The sequence below is a fragment of the Stegodyphus dumicola genome, chromosome 8 (genome assembly GCF_044657685.1).
Source record: "Stegodyphus dumicola isolate Sdum_Otavi_A_Nest chromosome 8, ASM4465768v1".
NCBI lineage: Eukaryota > Metazoa > Arthropoda > Arachnida > Araneae > Eresidae > Stegodyphus > Stegodyphus dumicola.
The window spans coordinates 49,123,041-49,145,941 of record NC_140775.1 but is presented as its reverse complement, the minus strand read 5'-3'; the positions used below and the strand labels follow the sequence as shown (position 1 = coordinate 49,145,941).

At 35.3% G+C, this 22,901-nt stretch overlaps 1 protein-coding gene across 1 annotated transcript in view; it reads right to left on the bottom strand.

The window, feature by feature from the left end:
• Nucleotides 1-606: 606 nt before the first annotated feature.
• Nucleotides 607-22,901, bottom strand: part of LOC118204025 (uncharacterized) — a 74,025-nt gene continuing 51,730 nt past the window's right edge. Inside the window, exon 5 of the mRNA XM_085821829.1 lies at nt 607-967. Coding sequence (XP_085677955.1) covers nt 765-967 — 203 coding nt within the window. The 3' untranslated portion in view covers nt 607-764. The remainder of the gene's footprint in view (nt 968-22,901) is intronic.

Below are 22,901 nucleotides of genomic sequence, written 5' to 3'. Positions count from 1 at the left end.
TTAAATGCAACCCTCCGTGTAAATGTTTTTCGTGATAATGCTGTATCATTAATTTTGTGAAGTGATTATTATTTGGCAATATAATGGGATGTTTACGTTCTCTGGTAATTTCTGCGTTTCTTAATCTACCTCCTACTCTTAAAATTTCGTTTTCATCTAGAAATGGATTAAGTGAAATGATTTTGCTTTTAGTTTTAATCGGTTGTTCTGTCTTTAAAGCCTTAATTTCTTCTGAAAATTCATTAAGTTGAACATTTCTTATAATAAATTCTGAAGCCTTCCGTAACTCATAGGCGGTACGCACACCAGATTGCTTTTCACGAGCGGATTTACAGTTGTTTACGAAGCGTAGAACATAAGCCATTATTCCCAGTACTTTGTTTAAATTTCCGTACAGTTCAAGATTTAGTAACGGTTCTGTAGATTCCACAAGTGTTTTCAAAGTAACACATTTTCGTTCTTCACTAACGTTTTGCAAGTCAGCTTCGGTATTCATTTCGTTTATGTGATGTCGAATATCTACTTCTGAAAGCCAGGGTGGCCCAAGAAAACCAATCACTATCATTAATTAGAGCTTCACTCATTTCTTTTCTACTATAAACTTAGTTCTGAGCAAAATTTTATTATCAATTTTTTATACATCAAATAAAATCAGCATATTAAATTTGGATGGAATCTTTCAATAAACTTTTCCCACCAATTTAGAATTGTAAGCGCAGTATTTTAAACACTATCCTTTATCTTTATTTTCACTGATCAGGAGATCAACACATTAGGCGATCTCTAGTTAATGAAATTAAGTCATAGTTCGTAGAGAAGAGCTTGGGCCTCATTGCACGAGCACAGCTTCCTCGAATAATTTGCCCAGGTAGAGGCTTTGGTGCAGGTGTGGAGGTGACGTTAGCAATTGGTGGCGAAATAATGGGCAGAAGCCATAGTAAGTTACAGTCACATTCGATAAAATTACCTGCAAATAAAAGATTTATACTTTCATTAGTGTTTATGAGTATGCTTAGAAACTCATCATTTGCGACCGTAAAATAGCCTTAACATGTAAATAAAAGTTGAAAGAAAGAAATGTAAGTAACGGCTGAAAGTATATTTAATTTTATAAAGCTATACTAGAGCGCATTAATTAAACATAAAATAGTTAGTAGATGACTTGAAATTAGGCAAATCAACCAAAACTTAGCGTAGATTCTTCGGAGGGAAAAAATTTAGATTTTGCTGCAGGAGCTGAGAGACCGATGTCTGATTGCTCTCGAAATCGATTAAGCTTTATTCAAAAGCTACGCCAAAGTAAGACTGTGTTTGTAATCTAATTTTAAAGTTTTCACTGGCGTATTTATCTTCCAGTTTCATAGTGCATGATTATTTAGAATTTTACGACTTGCATTTTAGAATTAAACGTAACATTAAATTTATTTCTTGATTGTCAAATTGTACTTCCGTGTGTTTTCATAAGTGTCGATAAAAATGGCCGCCTTAAAATTATTGATATGAATTTCTGCAAATATTTCAATCCTTTTGATTGCATTATTATGATATTGTGTATTGCTTTATTTATTTGTTTAATTTTTACCTTTATGGTCCTCCTTTTAGGATTTATTTTGAGTAATCGAATTTTTAGCTGCAGGTTTTGTATTTATCTGTGTGTTTCTCATACAAAATATACCTGTAAATGTTTAAAATACTCAACTAGAAGCTATGGGCAAAAATACTCCTGATGTGCCTTAAGGACATTTGGTGATTATTTGCCAATCTGCGCTACTTTTTATAAATTTCCGAGAAACGCATTTTGAAGGCCTAAGACGAATATTTTCCGAAGTTTCCAGAAATCCATGCAACACTGTATACTCAATGGCTGCATGATCCAAGAGTCGTTGAGGCAGTTGTTACTCAAGTCTCAAAGAACCGCAGTTCAAGAAGAGTTATCTTAATTGCGCTTTAGATCTTACTTTTAGAATGATGTCGGTAATTTACAATATTTCTCCTTTGCGAAGGAAGGTTTCATATTATCCGTAGCTCGTAGCAATATTAATATACCATCGATTTCTGAAATTTATGTGCATCAATTGCGATATTTTCTAAACAGATGAAACTAAGACAAAAATTTGAATTTTAACAAATTATTTTTAATAAAAAAAATCAAATGTAAAGTTTTTTTTAGAGCTTTCTGAGTATCCGCACTCCTAGTTTCAACATACAGTAATACCAGGGTCGGCACTAGAGCCAGTGCGACAGCACCGGGTGGCAGAATTTAGGAAAGGCAGAATTTTTTTAGTTTATAAAGGGATAGGGATGAGGTACTAGGCGGCAGAATTTAGGAGCGCAGAGATTGGGCTGATCATATTTAATTATCATTCCATTTCTGCAAAAGTTACAAAACTGCGTTTCTATGGATTTTAAATGACGTAGAATCATTTCTGAAATTAAATGTTTTAGAAATTTCTTTTATCAATTATAAAATTGTCGACAGCCGAAAACATTTCAAATGAATGATTTTCCACCCTATACTTCCAGTTTCCATTTGTTTAATAAAAACCTTCAATTTTGCCTTTCGGAGCAAATATATAGCTGTTTTGGGACTTACATATTACCCCGTCGACTGTGAAACTATCGCCAAGCAGGGCGATTTAGCGCTATTTATGGATAAGGTCGACAGACTCATAACATATGAACTTTCCGTTGGTTCTCGATAACGCAGATGTAACTACAATTCGTTAATCAGCCACCTTTTGGTTTCATGAGTAAGGATGTAAACTGTTACTGTTGTATTTTTTCGGATTTTGGAAAAGAAAAAGGAGATCTGAGATCTGACTTCTACAAAACAACATGTAGTGGATTTTTTCAATGTTATGGGATATTACCATCAGTTCCTTCAGAATCCCGCAGGAATGATTAACACAACTTTGGCAAAATTTCCACTAACTTTCATGGTTGAACAGTAGCCGACCTTCATGATCGAAGACATAATATGTAATTTTTAAAGTGAATAGATAAGTTGAGATTGTTTAGTATTTTTAAAAATATCTGCCAATACTGATGAACGTAAAGCATCAAAGCTGTGCCAAGTAGCACAGCTAGTACTTACGTATTAAAGCAACCGCCTTAGTAGAAGTCACCAGATTTTCAGAATATGCCAAACTCTTGGAACCCATGCGCATAACTATTTTTCTGGCAACCATCCTCATAACAACTCTTTTGTCAAGCAACCTTGGCATTTTTGGAAACGTTCATTTTTGTTGTATTCCAAGTTCCAACCGTTTTCCCAAACAAATCGTGATTCGCCCCTCCCCTTAGCTTTAAAATCTGAGTTTGTGGAATGCGCCAGCAGTGGAAGAAACTGCGATAAATTTTTTGCAAGAACACAATTTTGCTGCCATTTTTCTAAATGGAACAGTGAAGAAATGCGGCTGCCCAACCGGGATATGGTTAGCGGCGCTGGCTGCCTTACCGAAAGGTCCGAGTTCAAATCCCGGAGTAGGCATGGATGTTTGTAAATGTATAGTGTCCGTCCAGCATAAAGGCACTCTAAATATGCGGCGAGACGAAACTTCTCTCGAGAGGTTGCTGGTAGGGAAAGAGAGGTAGGAGATCCTCGGATTCTTTCTCCCGGTGTGCTCTCCACCAAAATCGTGGGAGGGGGGGAGGACTGAACAAAGTCGTACTGTCGCCTGTATGGTGCTCAAGGCTTTCATGGTTAACGAGGACTACCTGAAGCCTAATCTCCGCTATTCTCGCATGTTGTTTAAGCGAAAATTGATCGCTCTTTACTTAGGAAGATGAATAACACACACACACACACACACACACACACACAAAAAAAAAAAAAAAAAAATTGCAGAAAGATTTTTGAAAAAGAATGTAAGTGTTTAGTTTAATGTATCCCGCAATCTGTATTTAATAAATCAAATTTGTATTTTAAATCTCTAAAGTATGACTGCTTTTCATATGTTGATAATGTTCACAGATTGATCGAAAAAATATCGATAGTTTAGGAATCTTTCTTAAAAAAAAAGAAAAAAAAAAAAAAAAAAAAAGACGTGAAAACCACCAACTTGCAGTCGATAAGTAACTTTTTCCTTTTCATCTGTAAAAAAGTTGCCAAATTGCGCCAAGGTGGTTGCATCAATATTTAAGTAATACACAGCTTTGACAGCAATAAGTCATTTTGAAAAATAGCAATAAGATCAGATATTTTTGTTCGGTTAAAATATAACAATATTGCCTTAAAAAATCATCTTCTTAAACTTTGCCCTTTGTAATCCTTCTTAACTTTTGCATGTAATAATGAATAATGAATTTTTAGAGTTCATGCCTTAACAGCGATTTGAAAAGCTGCTAAGCGCGGCTTTTAATAAAGTTTGTAACTTTGACAACATCTTGAAGAACATCGTTTAACTTGATTTGCTGATTTTTTTTGCTGGTAGAGCCTGTTGGTGACTCAGATAGTGTGGAAAAGTTACGTAACTTTTCCGTACGTGATCATTACCAACAGTTTTTACAAATTATTTAAAACCAAAATCTTCCCCCGTCATCACTTTTGCGCCATCTGCGCGTATTCCAATGCAAATTTTCCAATCTATTCCCAAAATTTTCCCTTAGTTCAAATAACCAATTATTTAGATTTTTGTCCTCAACTTCCCCTAGCATTTTCTCACCAGGATGCTAATTTAAAGTTAAGTGAAGTGAGTATTTAAACGGGTTAATCTTGGGGTTTATTCTCATTGTGTTTTCGCTAGCCAACGCACGTTTCCTTTCTGTTCTTACTGTTACGCGGAGTTGTTGACCCGCCTTTTGGTCATTTGAATAATTATCACGCCTGTTAAGTTATCGAGTCAACCTAGTTAGCCGTAACTTAAAGGTGCTAGTCCAGCACTATTCTTTTGAGACTTTGAATTGATTTACGTAAGAAAGCTTAAGTTCCACCGCAAGTTGTCGGTGTTATTATAAAGCATGAAGTATGTGCCTTTCTGTTCATAGTTGAAAATTAATAAAGAGTTATTTTCACCTTTTTCTATGCTGATATTCTCTTACGCCTGTGCGAGAAGTCACCAGTTTCATTAATAGGATCTAGATGAATTTATGTGGCCAAAAAGAGTTAAATCCTATAAACCTTCAATTTTAGAAAAAATTCGTCAACTCTAACTATACTCGTATATGTCTTTCTCTCTTATATGTTTTTCCAAACGACGACAAAATAACAATTCTTCATCGGACTGTTTTTTATACATTTATCTGGCATACACTTAGGAGTGATATTTTTGAAACATCAGCTGTGTAGTCCAACTGAACTGCAATTTTTTGCCTTCTTTAAATTTACTAATAATTTGCTCTAATGATCTTTGCTAATTTCAGAAGTTCTGTTGGTGAAAGAGAAAGAAATTTTCCTAATTCCATTGCCCGTCGTAAAGTATTTCTACTATCTTAATAGCAGAAGGTAATACAAGATCTTCTCCAATGGTATATGGGATTTTATTTTTAGAAATGATGTATGAAACTTCGCTTGAAACAAATGAATATTTTTCTCTTTTTATTTCTAACAGTCATAAATTTCTCAAAATAACATTTTTCTTTAACAGTCGTTCGAAATTTTTGTTAACTTACAGGATGTGCGAAGGATGCTTGGATTCAAGATGCATTTTTAATTTTGGGGCCCACCAGCGGCCGAGCAGTAAAGTCACTGAACACTGGTAGTTCGGTCCGAGGTTCGAATCCCTCGAACGGGCTGGCTGCATGGGCGTTTTCGTGGTTTTCCCCATGTGTAACGTGTATACGAGCCAGTTTCCCTTAGAAAGTCCTCCACGAAGGCATCCCTCCCCTTAGGCAGATAGCCCTCGAGGCTTTGCCATAATCACACACACATTTTTAATTTTGATGATTTCTTACTCTTCATAGCTCAAACATTATTGCAAATTAAACAAAAACGATGTTTATTACCATCACAATTGCTGAATATAAAGCCATACTGGAGAAATGTCGCAGCATAATTTCTATTTCGCATTTCATATGCATCTTTCTGACTACGAGATCCCGCTTGAAGAGATTTTGTAGCATTGCCATCTGAGACATTATCTCTGGTACTCGAATTCAATCATTTATCTATTGGTAAAAATGTTTTCATCATAAAATCCGAACAAAATAAGATATCTCATAATAATTATTCAAATAAATACTTACCTACCTTAGTGGAGCAAAGTGACCAAACACAATACGCTGTTGCTAAACATTTTTTGTGATGAAACAGAAACAACTGGTTTAGTTTATATGATTATCGTAAAATAGGCAAGGACTATCTGTTTCAGAAGAAGGATGCCTTCATGGAAGAGTTCCTAAGGGAAACTAGCTCTTGTCCACACGGAGGTAATGAAGAACACGGAGTTACACACGGGAATAATCAAGAAAACATCCATGCAACAATCCAGTTCGCCTGGAATCAATCCCAGATTGAACTACCGATGTTCAGTGACCTAATCGCTCGGCCCTGCACTGCTAGTGTTGTCACTGCATTGACCGCAGTGGCTCCAACCTTATTCTCGACACGTTTGTGTGGCTCAGGGATATTACATATTGTGCATTTGGAGGTGTATTTTGATTCTAAAGTAACTTAGATGCTGAAATTTCAACGCGATATTCCTATTACGATGCTCTTATCTGTACCTTTCAATGTGTAAATGCAATTTACAGTTCAGTTTGGACAGTGTTACTATTTATAACTGTGCTATACAGAAAATGCAATATGTTAAATTAAAAGTTATGAAGAGATTATAATTAATATTTCTGTTAATTCATATCATAACAACAACATAAATGTGAAAACGTGGCCAGGGTCGGGAGAAATGGCGTTAGGTGTAGTCCAGTGATCGCCAAACCTTCGATCGCGAGCTTTCTCTTTGCTTTCGGTCAACTATCTTCCGGTTCGGAGACATCTTTGGTTGCCTAACCTTGATTCCTCCACTGAGCTGACGCTGACAAGAAGACGCTGCTGCAGTGAAGTTGGAACTGATGGATTTTCAAAATAATTTATCCGTAAAATCGCTTTCTTCAAGCTATGAAAATATTTGGTCTCTTGTTCCTTGAGACAAATACTCAATTTTGATCCAGGTTTGTCTTTTCAATATGAAGGCAGTGTTCAGCTCTATATATCTATGTGTTATTTCTTTTCCTAGTATGGAATTTGTTAAAAATAAGTACAGAAACAGAGTCACTGATGAACACTTGGACAACTGTAGTCGAATGGCAGTCACTACCTACTCTCCCAACATTTAAAAACTTGTTGATCATTAAAAAAAAAAAAAAAAAAAAAAAAAAAAAAAAAAAAAGAGTTCCATCTTTCTCATTATTGTTAATCAATTTGATAAAAAAAAGTCTGTTGTTACATTTGTAATTTATTACCAATTACAATTTCTTTCTTATTTACAATTCAATTTCAGTTTATTTTTTTATATATAGTTTAATTAAAATTGATTTCAAATTTACTAGAAATGTAAGTTTATAAGCAAAAAACAAATATAAGAATTTTTAAAAAATAATTTGGTGTTTCCTTTTGGGTAGCTTACAGTAGGATTTAAAAACGGTATGGTAACTCAGAAGCTTCACAAGTTTGGCGACCACTGGTGTAGTCATTGTCACCGACAAAAGTGTCGAGATCTGACGAATGTCAAGTTCCATAGCAGTTCCTTTAATCAAAGCTGAAGGAATGTACAAAATTTTTCAATTCATTAAAAATATATTTATTACTTTCTTTGAATAGGATTTCTAACTTGGCACTGACGTTTTAATTGGAGAAGTCAAAAAAAATTTTAACGTAATTTATTGGCAATTAAAACTTATCAAGTTAGAAATTCGATACCAAAGAAAGTAATAAATTGTTTTTTAAATGAATTGAAGAAGAATGAATATTCCTATAGCTATTTACCCCCACCTGTAAAAGGGTTAAAGGAACTGTTATGGAACTTGCCATCCGTTAGACCTCTTTTGTCGGTGATACCGACTTTTGTCGGTGATACATTTCACCCGAACTTGGCCATTTTTTCACATTTATATTGGTCTTATGATATTGTGACGAATTTTGTATTTAGATAGCTGATGCTAATAGAATTATAATTAAAATTGTTTTATTTCCCCTTGCAATGCAATGCGTGATAAATTTTAAGAGAAAGCCACGCCAAAAAGTAAAAATATAAGAGAATAAGAGCACGTGCATTTAACATTGAATAAATAAATAAATATCTCTTTTATTTATATTAAAATAGAATAAATGTAATTGGCTACTGTGTTAGCTGTAACTATAATTCTACTCTGTTGGTTTCCAGAAATCTCTAGAAGCAAAGAAGTCTCTAGAAGTCTCTCGCGACCGACTGAACGCTTTAAAATGCCGGAGAGAAACATCTCAGCTCTGTAGTTGTTTAATTAGCTGCTGTTGTAATTCTTTACAGTTTAGCGAGAGATCGAATTTAGCTTTCTTTTTGCGTTGCGTTGTATTTTAACGTGTTCAGTAGTTTAAAGTATAACTACTGATTGTACTGCGTGATATTGTGATATTGTACGAATATCTCTGAGGAAAAATCCAACGTTCTGTTATATTTCTTGTGATAAGAATAAAGTTCATTAACCTTTCATCGGACTTGTGGTTTGTGGATTGTTATTGCATAAGCCAAGCAAATAGGGAATTGTTTTCGGTGAGCATATGCGTTATTCATTATCTGAAACTTAGTTTCACTCGTTCTAATTCGTATGTTATGTTATGGCTGAATTTAATTTTTTCTTCCTTTGCTTTTTGTTGTCGACGTCCTAAAGTATTTTTTTCTATTTATCCGATCGATTCATTTACCAGCCCCTTGCTAACGTCTGTGTTCCTACGCAGCATTACATGCGCTCCTATTTTGATTACGACGTCATTTCCTTTCCCTTGCTCGTTTAGTTAAGTACCGCAGCCAATCTATTTCATCTGTGACGTCTAATTTGGTTTCTGACTGTTCTATACCTAATAACTTTGCATTATTGAAGTAGTTACACATATTTTTAGTGGCAAACAAACACACCGTATTGTCTGGCATCGCTGAAAAATTATTTATAATTTCAATTAACCGTTTGTTTTTGTTTGGGGATTTTAACTTTATTTGGTTTAACCTCGATAATAATGTAGTCTTTTGAAATTTTTGATTTTTAAAGGAACGTAAAGATGTAAACAATAAGTTTAAACAGCTACTTTTAATTATTAAACAATATAAATGTTCAAATCTTATTTTAAAGCATTATTGCGTGCGTACGGTTTCCTAATAGATTAAATGCATAAGTCCGATAAAAAGTTAATAAAAATTATTCTTATCACAAGAAATGTAACAAAACACTAGTTTTTTCCTCAAAGATATTCGTACATTATCACAATATCACACAGTAGTTATAACGGGTGGTCATAATTAAACTGACAGTGCTCACAGTGTTCTGTAGCGCGATCTATTTGCGAGAATGATACCACATTTTGCAGGAAGATTAAACAAGACGGGGGACGAAGGATTCCGCGAAAAAAAAATTAGTTCCAAAAGTCACCGCTAGGGAAATATTTGGCGCTGTGTAATAGAAAATAGAGTTTTAACAAATGCAAATCAATACGGAAATTACCTTTTATTTTGCATTCAAATGAGGTTCAATGTGGCTGCCGTTGTTGTGGACCACATATTGCATTCTGTGCACAGTATGCATAACAGCAGAAAGTAACATGCCTGTAGGAATCTCCCGTACAGTCCGTGATACGTTATCCTTCAACGTAGCCAGGGCCTGGGCCACTCCTTGATAGACCTTGGACTTAAGTTAACCCCATAGCATGGGGTAAGATCAGGAGACCGAGGTGGCCATGCAGTTGGAAAGTAGCGGCTAATGACTCTTTCTGTTGTGAATTTCTGTCGTAGCATCTGTTGCACCCGTACAGCAACGTGTGGAGAGGCTCCATCTTGCAAGAAAATGATTTCCCCCAGGCATTGTCTTTACTGAAGTGCCGGAATAACAAAGCTGTTCAACATATGGCGATATTTCTCTCCGGTAACAGAACAGGTTTCCGGTCCTGTCGGGGTAATGTTCTCATAGAAGAATGAACCTACGATAAATTCCGCTGTGAACCCACACCAAACAGTTACCTTTGGTGAATGTAAGGGAATTGCTGTGACTGCATGTGGTGATTTGTCATCCCAAGTTCGGCAGTTCTGGGTATTCACAGTTCCATTCAGGTAAAAGTGGGCCTCGTCTTCCCATAATATCATCCATCACGGCCTAGCATCATCCACCTCCATTCTGGCAAGAAAGGTGAGAGCAAAAGTCAATCGCTTATCATGGTTGGTGTACAGTAACTCCTATGCACGGCTGATCTTGTACGGATAGAAGTTGATAATCTTTCGTAAGATTTTCCATACCGTACTGTAAGGCATATCCATATTCCATAAGGCATATCCATAATAAAAGATAATTTTATTCCGTATTAATTTGCATTTGTTAACACTCTATTTTTTATTACACAGCGCCAAATATTCCCCTAGCGGTGAATTTTGGAACTAATTTTTCTTTCGCAGAATCCTTCGTCCCCCGTCTTGTTTAATCTTCCTACAAAATGTGGCGTCATTTTCGCAAATAGATCGCGCTACAGAGCACTGTCAGTTTAATTATGCCCACCCGGTATTTTAAACTACTAAAACGCTAAATAGAACGCAATCTAAAGCGCAGAGAAAGCTAATCGAATCTCAAAATTACAGCAGCTAAGTAAACAAGAGCAACTAAGTAAATAACTGAACTGAGATGTTTCAATCCGACTTTTTAAAGCGTTTTAATCAGTCACGAGAATGTTCTGGCAATTTCCGTTTTCTCAAGACTTCTGAAAAGCAAAAGAGAAGAATTACGAAATATCTATTTATTAAATGTTAAATGCGCGTGCTCCTGTATTTTCACATTTCCGGCGTAGCTTTCTCTTAAAATAAGTCTCGTGCACAGGGGAATAAAACAATGTTAATTATAATTCTAGTAAAAATAGCTAACTAAATACAAAATCCGTAACAGTAATAGATTCACGTTTCCTTTTTTATTTTCTATTGTTTTATTTGCATCTGACATCTGCTTCGTACCAAAATGAAAAAATCTGATGTGTACACCACATGACTTCCTTGTACGGTTTATTAAATTATACGCATTTTTTCTTGCATTTCATTTAAACTTATTGGATTGAATTAAATCTACTTTGCCGACAACGCATAAACCACAATAGAATAAATGCATTCTTTAAAATTCACTCTATTTGTTTTACCATAGCGACACTCTAGCGCTAGGTTCACTTAACAGTATTATATTTCGTTCATATTGTAACTCAGAATGCACAAAATTTATACCAGTTAAAGAATTATCTAATCGTTGCCACATGTTCTATTCAAATACTATAATAAAGCTAGAACGATGTATAAAAAAAATTAAGCAAACAAAACAAAAAGAGATGGTCCTGCACTCTACCGCAGGGCTATCATTTCAGCTATTGTAAAGAGGTTTTCTTCCCTCTTTCACTTTCGGCAAAGTTGATAAGCATCTGAGTGGAGCGGAAACCGGCGATCGGTGCAACGCTATCTGTTTGGTAACGTTATCAGATGCTCGTTATGAGTATTATTTGTTTTAACCTCGATAATATTACAGTTTTTTGAAGTTTTAGATTTGAATTGAATAACGTTCTTGAAATTCGGAGTTTTAATCTTTGGACATGAATTTCCTGAACTAATGAATTTGTAATAAAGTATGCGCTGAGATTTTGTACCGAGATCAAAATAAATAAATAAATAAAATATCTGAGTCATTTTGAAGTGGTCAAGGTTTTTGATGAGTGAGTCAGTCAGTGAGTGATAAAAATGGCACTTTTCCGACCTTAATAATTCTATAACTTTAAGAGGTAGATTAATGAAATCTGGGATTCTAGGTTTTCAAGAGAGCTCTATTATACAAACAAAATTGCAAATTTTTAGGTCTCTTTTCTTTTCTATCTGTTGCGAATTGCCGTGTATCTAAATATCTGAATTATACATTTACTTGTCCTCAGTTTTATTTTCTGTCATGATGTTTTGTTTTAGTATTTTGAATAAGAAAGCTTTTTCTTTAGTTTTTCTTTATTAATGCTTTCACCGGTAACTAGAAATTAGAGGATTGTTTTGAAGTTCTTTAAAATCGAACTTTAAGGAAAACTCAAAAGCATTGCGAAGTCGAACATTGTGAACAACGAAAATCTTATTTTCAAGCATATATCTCCCTTTTATAATTAATTTTACTACTCGAAAATCGAGAGGGGAAAATTACACGAATAATTTAATTTCCGAAGCACGCTGTTACGAGGTATCCAAAAAAGTTATTGCCGTTTCTAATATGACATTAGAAGACTAAACCCAACATAAAAATAGTCGCCAAACCTGGCGATGAAGTTTTTAGGATGGGAGTCCGGACATTGACAAGAGTATAAAAGCGCATTGTATCGGTACTTCAAACCTTTACAGGTAATAAGAGGCAAAAATCGCGGCAGTAGGAGGAACTTTGAACTTCAAACGTAACTCACACAGCGACTGATTGAAATGAAAGCGTCAAAAAGGCTTGTTCGGAGTTGTTTGCTGCATGATTTTAAAGTAAGCCTGTCCGTAGCAGAATCAAATTGACAAATTTGCCAGGCCTTTGGAGATAATGTCGTTAACGAACGAACCGTTAGGCAACGGTTCCAGAAATTCAGGTCAGGGGATTTGTCTCTTAGTGATGCACCACACTGTGATCGGCCACAAGAGCGGGACGATGAGGCTTTGAGAGCAGCCATAGAGAGTGACAGTAGCCAAACACGTGGGTGAGCTTGCTACCAGCGATGAAAAGTGGGTCCAGTATGACACACTCAGTCGTTCCAGACATTGGTTGTTACCACGGGACCCTGTGCCTCACACTGCGAGACCTTCTCTCCACCCACGCAAGATCATACTCTGTATCTGGTAGACTAGTCGCCAAGTGGTACACTATGAGCTCCTGCCAGTGAGCCAAACCATCACGGCAGGCCTGTACTCGCAGCAGTTGGAATGTGTGCATCAGGCACTGATGCATTGAGAGCCAACATTGGTCAATGGTAAGGGTGTACTCCTCTTCCATGAAAATGCGAGGCCACATGTGGCTCGGAAGACCAGGGACACCATCCAGCAATTGGGCTGGGAGACACTACCATATCCGCCATACTCCCCAGACCTCACTCCAACAGACTACCACCTTTTCCATTCCCTGCACAACCATCTTCGAGGGAAATCCTTCAACAACCGTCCAGATCTGGAAATGGCCCTCACGGAATTCTTTGCGTCCAAGACTCCTGAGTTTTACCGAGATAGCATCGCACAGCTGGCCACTCAGCAAAAGTTACTCAGCTAGTTAGCAAAAGGCACTGGATGCCGATGGGGATTACTTTGAGGATTAGCGGTTATTATTATATGTTTTATGACTTTTCTTTTTGATTGTCGAAAACGGGAAGAAACGTTTTGGTTACCTTGTAAATTAAGAACATAACAAATAAAAAGTAGTCATTGATAAACAACAAGTAATTATCACAATATTATTTCCTTAAATGAAACCCTACATTCCAATAAGAATACATAGTAATATTAATATTACAGTATCTAATAAGATACCTTCATTTCGATTTCTTTTTAACTTGAACTCGCAAGTTCTTATTCTAATCTTGAGCCTCAAATCATCCATAAATAATTAGAGAAGATAAATGTGCAGCTGACTTAGCAAAATAGTAGACTGAATGTCAATTCACGTTTGCTTCACTGTGATTGGTCGTTTTTTGTGTTAGGCTGTGTTGTATTGTGCATTAGCACGTAAAGCGTATTGAGTACGTTTCCTTTGTTTAGCGCAAATTTAATCAAAGAATCAGAATTCAAAATAACTACGAAATCTTTATTTAACAAGCATGATAATTCTGCTTAATTTAAGTAGAACACCAATTAAAGTAACAATCTTCACAGACATTAAAAATTGAAGTAATGAAAAGAATTACTTATATAGAATCATCATCAGCTTTAATATCATCAAGGCTTACCTATTTAGGTAATAAACAAAGAAACGGGAACATACTTTGGTACAGTATCTGAAAGAGAAAGAACCAATTGAATTAGACCTTTGGCCCGGGTACAAGTAGCTAAGGTGAGAATTGAATGCCTCCCCCCCCCGATCTTCGTTTTCTCTCGCCAATATATATCTTGGCGCACGTTCGGTTTTTATGCTTTTGAGTTTCATTATGCAAAATTACCTAACTTTATGCTAACAGTGCTCCTTTTTTGCTAATGAAACTCATAACAATTGCAGTTCATTCCTGCAAAATTGAAATTTAGCTTTAAGAAGTTGTTTAGTCATAATATCAGCAACCATTTGCTCTGTTGAAAGATGAGAAAGTTTTACTATTCCTTTGTTATGCAAGTCGTGTATATGATGAAATTTTTTATCAATATGTTTTGTGCGCGAACTAAACTTTTCAGATTCTACACGTTTTATTGTTGACCGATTATCTTCGAAAAACATTATCTGCAGAGTTTGGGGTAGATTAAAATCTTCTGTTAATTTTAATAGCCATAGTAATTCTTGCGATAATGCAACGTATTCAGCTTCTGCTGAAGATAATGAGACGCATGTTTGTTTTCTTGAAAATCATAAAATACAATTTTTGCCCAATAAAATTATACTTCCTGATGTAAATTTTTGTATCTTCAGTATCTTATCTCCAATCAACATCTAAATAAACTGTAAGATTAGGTTTATCACTTGACAAAATTTGTAGAGATTAATGCTTTGTCGTGTTTAAATATCTAATTATTTTTTATAGCATTCCAGTATTTTAGAAGTGGATTATTACACTTTATGTTAAGTATGTGAATTGAAGCTGTGATATCTGGTTTTGTGATAGACGATGTATACAAAAGTCTTCCAATAGCTTGGCGAAATTTATCATTTGAAATTAGGAGATTTTTCTTCTTGCTTAGACTGTAATAATTTGTTTCCATTGGTGTACTAGCGGGTTTCGCTTCTTCAAATAGAAATTGCTTGACTAGCTGATATATTTTATTTTTATGAGATAAGACATAACTTCCATCTTCCTTTCTATTTATTTCCATGCCTAAGAAATATTTAACTTCACCAAGATGTGCTATTTGATAACGTTTCCTTAAATCCTCAATTACTTAAACTGTAAGATTAGGTTTATCACTTGACAAAATTTGTAGAGATTAATGCTTTGTCGTGTTTAAATATCTAATTATTTTTTATAGCATTCCAGAATTAGTCCTTCTTCTGTAGAACTTATTAGGATATCATCAACATACATGATGAAATAAATTCTTCAATGACAATCCTCTTTTGTAAGAAGACACGGAACTGCTTTCCTTTGACTGAACTCAGGATTCTTCAATGTACTTTCAATTCCTGCATTCCAGCACCTAGCTGCTTGTTTGAGACTATAAATCGACTTCTGCAATTTACAAACTTCATGTCTTTCTTCCGGAACTACGAATCCTTCTGCTTATTCCCTATATATATTTCTTCATTTAACTTGTCATTCAAAAAAGCTGTTTTAACTTCTAGTTGATGTACCTTGGCATTATTATATGCTGTCCATGCTAAGAAAACTCGAATTGTAGTGGGACTACTACTGGTGAAAACGTTTCATCATAGTCACTACCCGTTTTGTGCTTTATATTTTATGTTTTTACCAGTTTCATCATATTTGGTCTTAAACACCCATTTGCTGCCTGCTGCATGTGTTCCCGGTGGTAAATCTGTAATTTGATAGGTTTCGCTTTCTTTTAAAGAATTCATTTCTTCTTCCATCGTCTTGATCCAAGCTTTTTGTTCACGTTTTGGTAAGCGTAAAATTTTTTCAAAGCTTTCTGAATCTTTATTTTTAGGTAAGATTGATTCTTCGTCTTCTGCTTTATAAGTTACGCTTACGCTGTCCATGCTAAGAAAAGTCTTATCGTAGTGTGTTTCACTACTGGTGAAAACGTTTCATCATAATCACTGCCGTATTTTTGAGTAAATCCTTTGGCTACTAAGCGTGCTTTGTATTTTATATTTTTACCAGTTTCATCATATTTTGTCTTAAACACCCATTTGCTGCCTACTGCATGTTTTCCTGGTGGTAATTCTGTAAGTGTATAGGTTTCATTTTCTTTTAGAGAATGTATTTCTTCTTGCATAGCCTTGATCCAAGCTTCTTGTTCACGTTTTGGTAAGTTTAGAATTTCTTCATAGCTTTCTGGATCTTTATTTTTTTAGGTAAGATTGATTCTTCGTCTTCTGCTTCATAAGAGAATCTTTTCGGTGGGACCCCTTTGCTTGATCTGCTAGAAACTCTTCTTTCTACATTTTCTTGACATTTAATTAACTCTTCACATGCTTTTCAATCTTCTGTAAAATCATCGCCAAGAGACGTTTCTTCATTGTTTTGAGATTTGTCGAAATGAATTAATTCCGAATCTTCAGCATTATTTCCTACATGTTTGTCAGATATAGGCGAGTTTTCTGAAAATTTAACAGTTCTACTTACTATTATTTTCCTTCCACCTACATAAATCCTGTATCCTTTGCTTCGTAAATCACATCCTACGAGCATTTCTTCTTACGCTTTGTTGTCGAATTTTCGCCGCTTTTGTTTGTTCACCTAATAATATGTTTTACAGCCAAATATTCGTGACTTAAGTTTGGTTTTCTACATTCCACAACGGTGTTTTATCTGTGGCTTTAGTTGGTAACCTATTTTGGAGATAGGCGCAGTAGCTGCTGCTTCAGCCCAAAACCCTTTTGGTAATTTGAAATTCATTAGCATAGCTTTAGTTATCTCTATTGAAGAGCGATTTTTTCTTTCTGCGACGCCGTTCTGTGCCGAACAATAAGGAACCGAAGTTGGATGAAAAATACAAAGTTTCTTTAAGTAACTTCCAGTATTCGGTACAATTATCAAATCTGATAACTTTTACCTTCTTTCTAAATTTATTTGTTGTCGATGCAACATATTGTTGCGTGCGTACGGGTTCGTAATAAATTGAATGCACAAGTCCGATGAAAAGCGAATAAAATTTATTCTTAACACAAGAAATAAAACAAAATGTTGAAATGTCCTGAGAGATATTTTAACAATATATCATAGTAGTTATATTTTAAACTACTAAAAACGTTTTACAGAACGCAATTCAAAACAGAGAAACGTAGAGAAAGCTAATCCAATCACGTCGCGAATTCGGTACAGTAAACAACGACAGTTTTCTAAACAACTCCTGAATTGAGATGTTTTCCTCCAGCTTTTATAAGCTTTTTAATTATGCTCGAGCACATTCTCGTACTTTCTCGAATTTTTTGGATAGCAAAAGCAGTTACGTGATATCTATTTATTAAATGCTCTTACTCCTGTATCTTAACTTTTCCGGCGTATCTTTCTCTTCTCTCTTTTAAGTCTCGTACTGCATTGCACGGGTATATACAACAATTTTAATTACAAATTCCACTGAAAATATCTAAACTAATAAATATAAAATTCGTAACACTGCGCTCTTCCCAAGTACTGCACGTCCCGGGCAGTACAATCCCTGGACGGGAAGCCAAACTTACGATTAAGGCAACAATAAACATTACATTACTATAATAAACAATAACTACAGTAAGTAACTTACATCAAATCAAATACTATCAAGTACCAAATACAAATCAAATACACATTTAGAAACAAAAAGGACCATGGTCTTATACTATTTACGATTATATACGCAACGTACTATGGCCATATTAATGAACTAACCTGTCGTAATGAACTACTTTAGGTTTAGAGTTCGATGATTTACGAATCCGAACTGCGACGTTGTTCAGCCTGTTTAGGACTGTGTACGGACCATCCCAAGGTAACTGTAGTTAGGACAGAGTCCTCTCCTTCTAGTCGAATTCCATGACCACACCTTGTCTTCTTCGTTGAATCGATGTTCAGTAGCTCTAGTGTCATATCGGGTCTTCTCCTTTTCCGTCGCCAAGTTCACACTCTCTTCCATCACTTCAAACCGGGCCTGGAGATCTTGGATGTATTCTTCAAGCGATGAAGGTGCATACGGAGGGCGATCAAACAGACGATCACAATGCAGATGGTCACGACCGAAGAGAATCTGAGATGAAGAATAGCCGGTAGTGTTGAGGTTCTCTTCGATCCTAGTACAATTGCGGCAGCTTTCCGAGCAGAGTCTTTCAGACAAGGTGTCTGAGTTTCCAGGTGATGATCCCTTCTAATGCTGGATAGTTTTGTCCTCTGATGCTGAAAGCAGTTTGTTGTTTTTGAAATCCAAGGAAAAATTGTGTTTTCTTAAAAAGTCCAACCCGAGTATGCAAGGATCTCTAATATTTACCACATGTGCCCTGTGATAGTAAACGGTACTTCCAAACGTGATGTTCACGTTTAATTTCCCAACTATGTCCATTTTATCACCAGACGCAGTCTGTATGGTAACACAGGATGACGTCCAAATGAGTTTATCTTTAAATTGTTGAGCTAAATCGTCCCGAATGATGGTAACATTAGCTCCTGTGTCAATCATCATATTGCAAGGATCTCCATCGATATGCCCATGGATGCATAATCCATTACTGCTGCCACTCACTGCCGAAATCTTGAGCTCTTTAAAACGGGGTTTTTCACCATCTTTCAAACACCACTCCCTGATATGATCATTAATTTGTTTCCTGCGTCGTTGCTGGGAAATGGTTTTATTTCCCGAACCCTGGTGTGTTCTGCAGGTCCTTCGTACGTGGTCTTAAGCTCCGCAGTTCCAGCATTTTGGTTTCTTGTCAGTAGTTTTCCGTCCCATGGCATTTAATTGTCTGTTTAAATCATCAGTCTTATTTTCCGTGCTCTGGGATGTTCTGCAGTTCCTCCGTATGTTGCCTTCTGCACCGCAGTTCCAGCACTTTAGAGTCGGTTTCTTGTCACTAATATTTCGTCTCAAGGCACTTAATTGTATGGTTATATCTTCTAGACGAATAGTTACTTATCCCTTGCCTCCTGGACTTGAGCAGCTCCGACTGAGTGGCGGTCTCTACGAGTTGCTTGCTAGGCTGCCTCGAATTTCATGGCGTACAGTAGAGCGCTTTCTAAATCTTAAACATCCGCCATTCGCAGTGCTTTCTATATTTCAGGATCCAGGATGCCGTCGATGAAGTATTGCAGAGACAGGATTTCTCTAGTTTCTCTCGGGCACTCCGAAAAGGCGAGGTAAGACAGCCTTTCAACAACTGTGGCGAACAACAACAACTGTGCTGTAGTCTTTTAAAAATTTTTCTCCGAAGCACAGCTCCAATGCGCCGGATAAAGTTTCGAAATTTAGCCTTTGGCTTTCCGGAAGAGTCTGAAGGATATCCGCAGCGACTGCTCGCAAAGAAGCGACGAGATAACAGACCTTATCTTGCGAACACCATCCATTCACATCCGCAACTATAGAAAATTGTGTCTTATATACTTGCCAGGAGGTCTGCCCATAGTATGTGGATAGCTTCAGATACGGACGAACAGGCATTGGTAAATATTTAAAACCATCACTACTGCTCCCTGTCGTCGCTACGAATTTCTTCAAGGAATCAACTTCTTTTGCAACCGCAGTAACCCTGGCATCAATTTGTTGTTCCACGGCAAAAACTCTATCTTCTATTTGTTCTTTTGCAGAAGAAACTCTTTCTTCAATGTGTCCAACTTTATTTTCAACAGCTCCAATTCTGCTTTCCATGGCCTCGAATTTGTTTTTTATTACGCAGATAATTTCTCTCTTCATTTCCTCTTGACCTGTTTTCTTGAACAACATTCATTTCCTCTTCAATAGCTTTTATTACCTTTTTAACAGAATCTTTCATCTCGCAACAGAGCCTGCCATGAATTGGCTTAACTGTTCTAAAAACGTTTTACAGAACACAATTAAAAACAGAGAAACATAAAGAAAGCTAATTCGATCTCGCCGCGAATTCGCTACAGTAAACAACAACAGTTTTCTAAACAACTGCTGAATTGAGATGTTTTCCTCCAGTTTTTATAAGCTTTTTTATTATGCTCAAGCACATTCTCGTACTTTCTCGAATTTTCTGGATAGCAAAAGCAGTTACATTGATATCTATTTATTAAATGCGCTTACTTCTGTATTTTTAACTTTTCCGGTGTAGCTTTCTCATCAAATAAGTCTTGTGCTGCATTGCACGGGTATATAAAACAATTTGAATTACAAATTCTACTGAAAATAGCTAAACTAAATAAATACAAAATGCGTACAAATACTGTTTTAGTTTGTCGAATATATTCATCCTTTGAAGCAATGAATTAAATTTAAGTATAACGCGAATAGTCATTGGTTAAGTTTACGAAATATTTTTCCCTCCTAAGCTGTTAACTTCAATTGGCCCTTACACATCTGTGTGTACTAAATCTAGTGGATTTTTAGATGTAAAACTCGTTTTCGAATAAGGTCTCTTTGCTAGTTTCGCTTTTATACAAGTAGATCATTCAACACTGAGTGCATTTGCTAAGTTTAATGCCGTCTGCCAAATCATTTTTCTCAAGCACTTTTATCGTATCTATATTTCTGTGGCCTGATTTTTGATGCCATTTTAATATGCAGTTTGTATTAGAACATGAAATAGCAATAGCAGTATGTTTTCTCGTCAATTGAGCTCGCGGTCAATTTATATAAACCTTGTTGAGCGTCGCCGTGGGCTAAGAGTACATTGTTACGCTTTATGTAACACTTATTACTATCAAATGTAACAATATAACCTTTATTCGTAAAAGATTGAACAGAAAGTAAATTACTATGTAAACCTGGTACATATAGTACATTTTGTAATTTTTGGGGGTAACCTGATTTTTTATATTTTGAACTTTAAAATAGCCCTCACCAATACCATAAGAATTTAATTTAGCACCATTAGCTACAGTTAATATTTGCTTAGTAGAATCATTTAACTGAGAGAAAAAGCTAATATCACTCCTCATATGAATTAAGGCTTCTGAGTCGATAACACATTCTTGCTTTTGTGAGTTTTCATGTTTATGTTCCACTTTTAGAACTTGATTAAACTCAACTTGCAATTTTTCAGTTTTGATACTTTCAAAATACTTAGTTTCTTTAACTTTTTTTTTTTTTTTTTTATGCATTGCTTTTATATTTTTGAGAATAATTTCTTACTTTACTGTTATTTACATCTGTTTTGGAGGACGTTCTAGCAATGCGTTTTAAATGAAAACAGTCGTTTATTGTGTGATCATTTCTACTACAATAAGTACAATATCGTGTAACATAACGCCTTTGAATTATTTTCACTTTTACCTTTTAAAGCAATTAAATCGTATTTTTGAACTTGCTTAGTTTCTAACGTCTACAATACTCATCTATTAATTTATTTTAACATATTCTATTGACAATTCAGCTTCCGATTTACTTTCTTTTGCGGTTATTAACGAGTTGTATGAATATGTTAAAGAACATAGTAATATTGCTATTACGTTATTTTCTTTAATTTCTTCACTTATACTACGCAACTTTTCAACCAATTCTAGAACTTTTTTGATATGTTCCTGCATTTAGAACTTTCATTATATCTGATAGAATACAATTTTCTAAGAAGAAATAACTTGTTTGTTAAATTTACACGTTCATGAACACAGTTTAATTTCTGCCATACTTCTTCAGTTCTTCAGCAGATTTTACTAGGCAAAACGTGATAATTTGAGAATATGAAATGTTTAGGCATATTAAAGCTATAGCTTTACGGTAGTTTTTTAACTAAGTATCAGAAACAGTTTCCTGTTTTTCTTGGAATACAACAGCATTTAAACCTTCTTTTATATTAGAAGTTTTATTATTTTAAATTTTCAGGGTGAATAATTTTCATCGGTTAACTTCCTTATATAAACTGATTCTTTTAAAATAGACATAATTATTCGTTACAGTTATTCTTTTAAACTTTGTAACTAGTATTTTAAACAACATGTTTTAATACTTTATGCCCCTGGAATCTTACAACATTATAACATTTGAAGTCTAGAATTTCAATATTCAGAAGCATTTCCACAAGGCAATTTTCTCAAACTTATCAACTTACTCAGTGTCCTAATCAACTCTTCTATTGTGCATTAGCACGTAAGGCGTATTGAGTAAGTTTCCTCTATTTAGCGCAGTTTTAATCATAAGTAAAATCATAAATCAAAATAATTACGAAATCTTCAGTTCACAAGTATGGGAATTCTGCTTAACTTAAGCAGAACACGAATTAAAGTAACAATCTTTACAGACATTAAAAATTGAATATTTGAAAAGAATAACTTACATAAAATCATCAGTCCTAATATCATCAGGGTCACCTATTTAGGCAATAAAAAAAGAAACAGGAGCATATTTTGACACGGTACGAGATAAAGCACTAACTGAATTAGACCTTTGTCCAGGTACAACTAGCTGAGGTGAGAATCGAATGTCCCCGACCTCCGTTTTCTCTCGCCAATATAGTATATCTTGCAAAAATACCTAATTTTATACTAACGGACTGGCACAAAGTTCAATATTTAGAAGAAACAATTTCGGCGTGTAGTTTGCGAGGGTTTGTCTTTGTTAGTAGGATGAAAACAATCACTACGTGGACGAACTTTTTAAAATTTAAGGAAGCTGGTTCTCTGAACTCATTGAAGACAGAGAAAATACCGTGAATATTTTTAATTTTTTTCGGAATAAAATAAAGCGAATTTTTTTAGAAATTGGCGCTAGAAAGCTAGGAGAAAATATACATGAGGAAATACGGCAATCAGGCTTTCGCGAATACTGTAATTTATATAAAAACAGAGTGTGCAAATA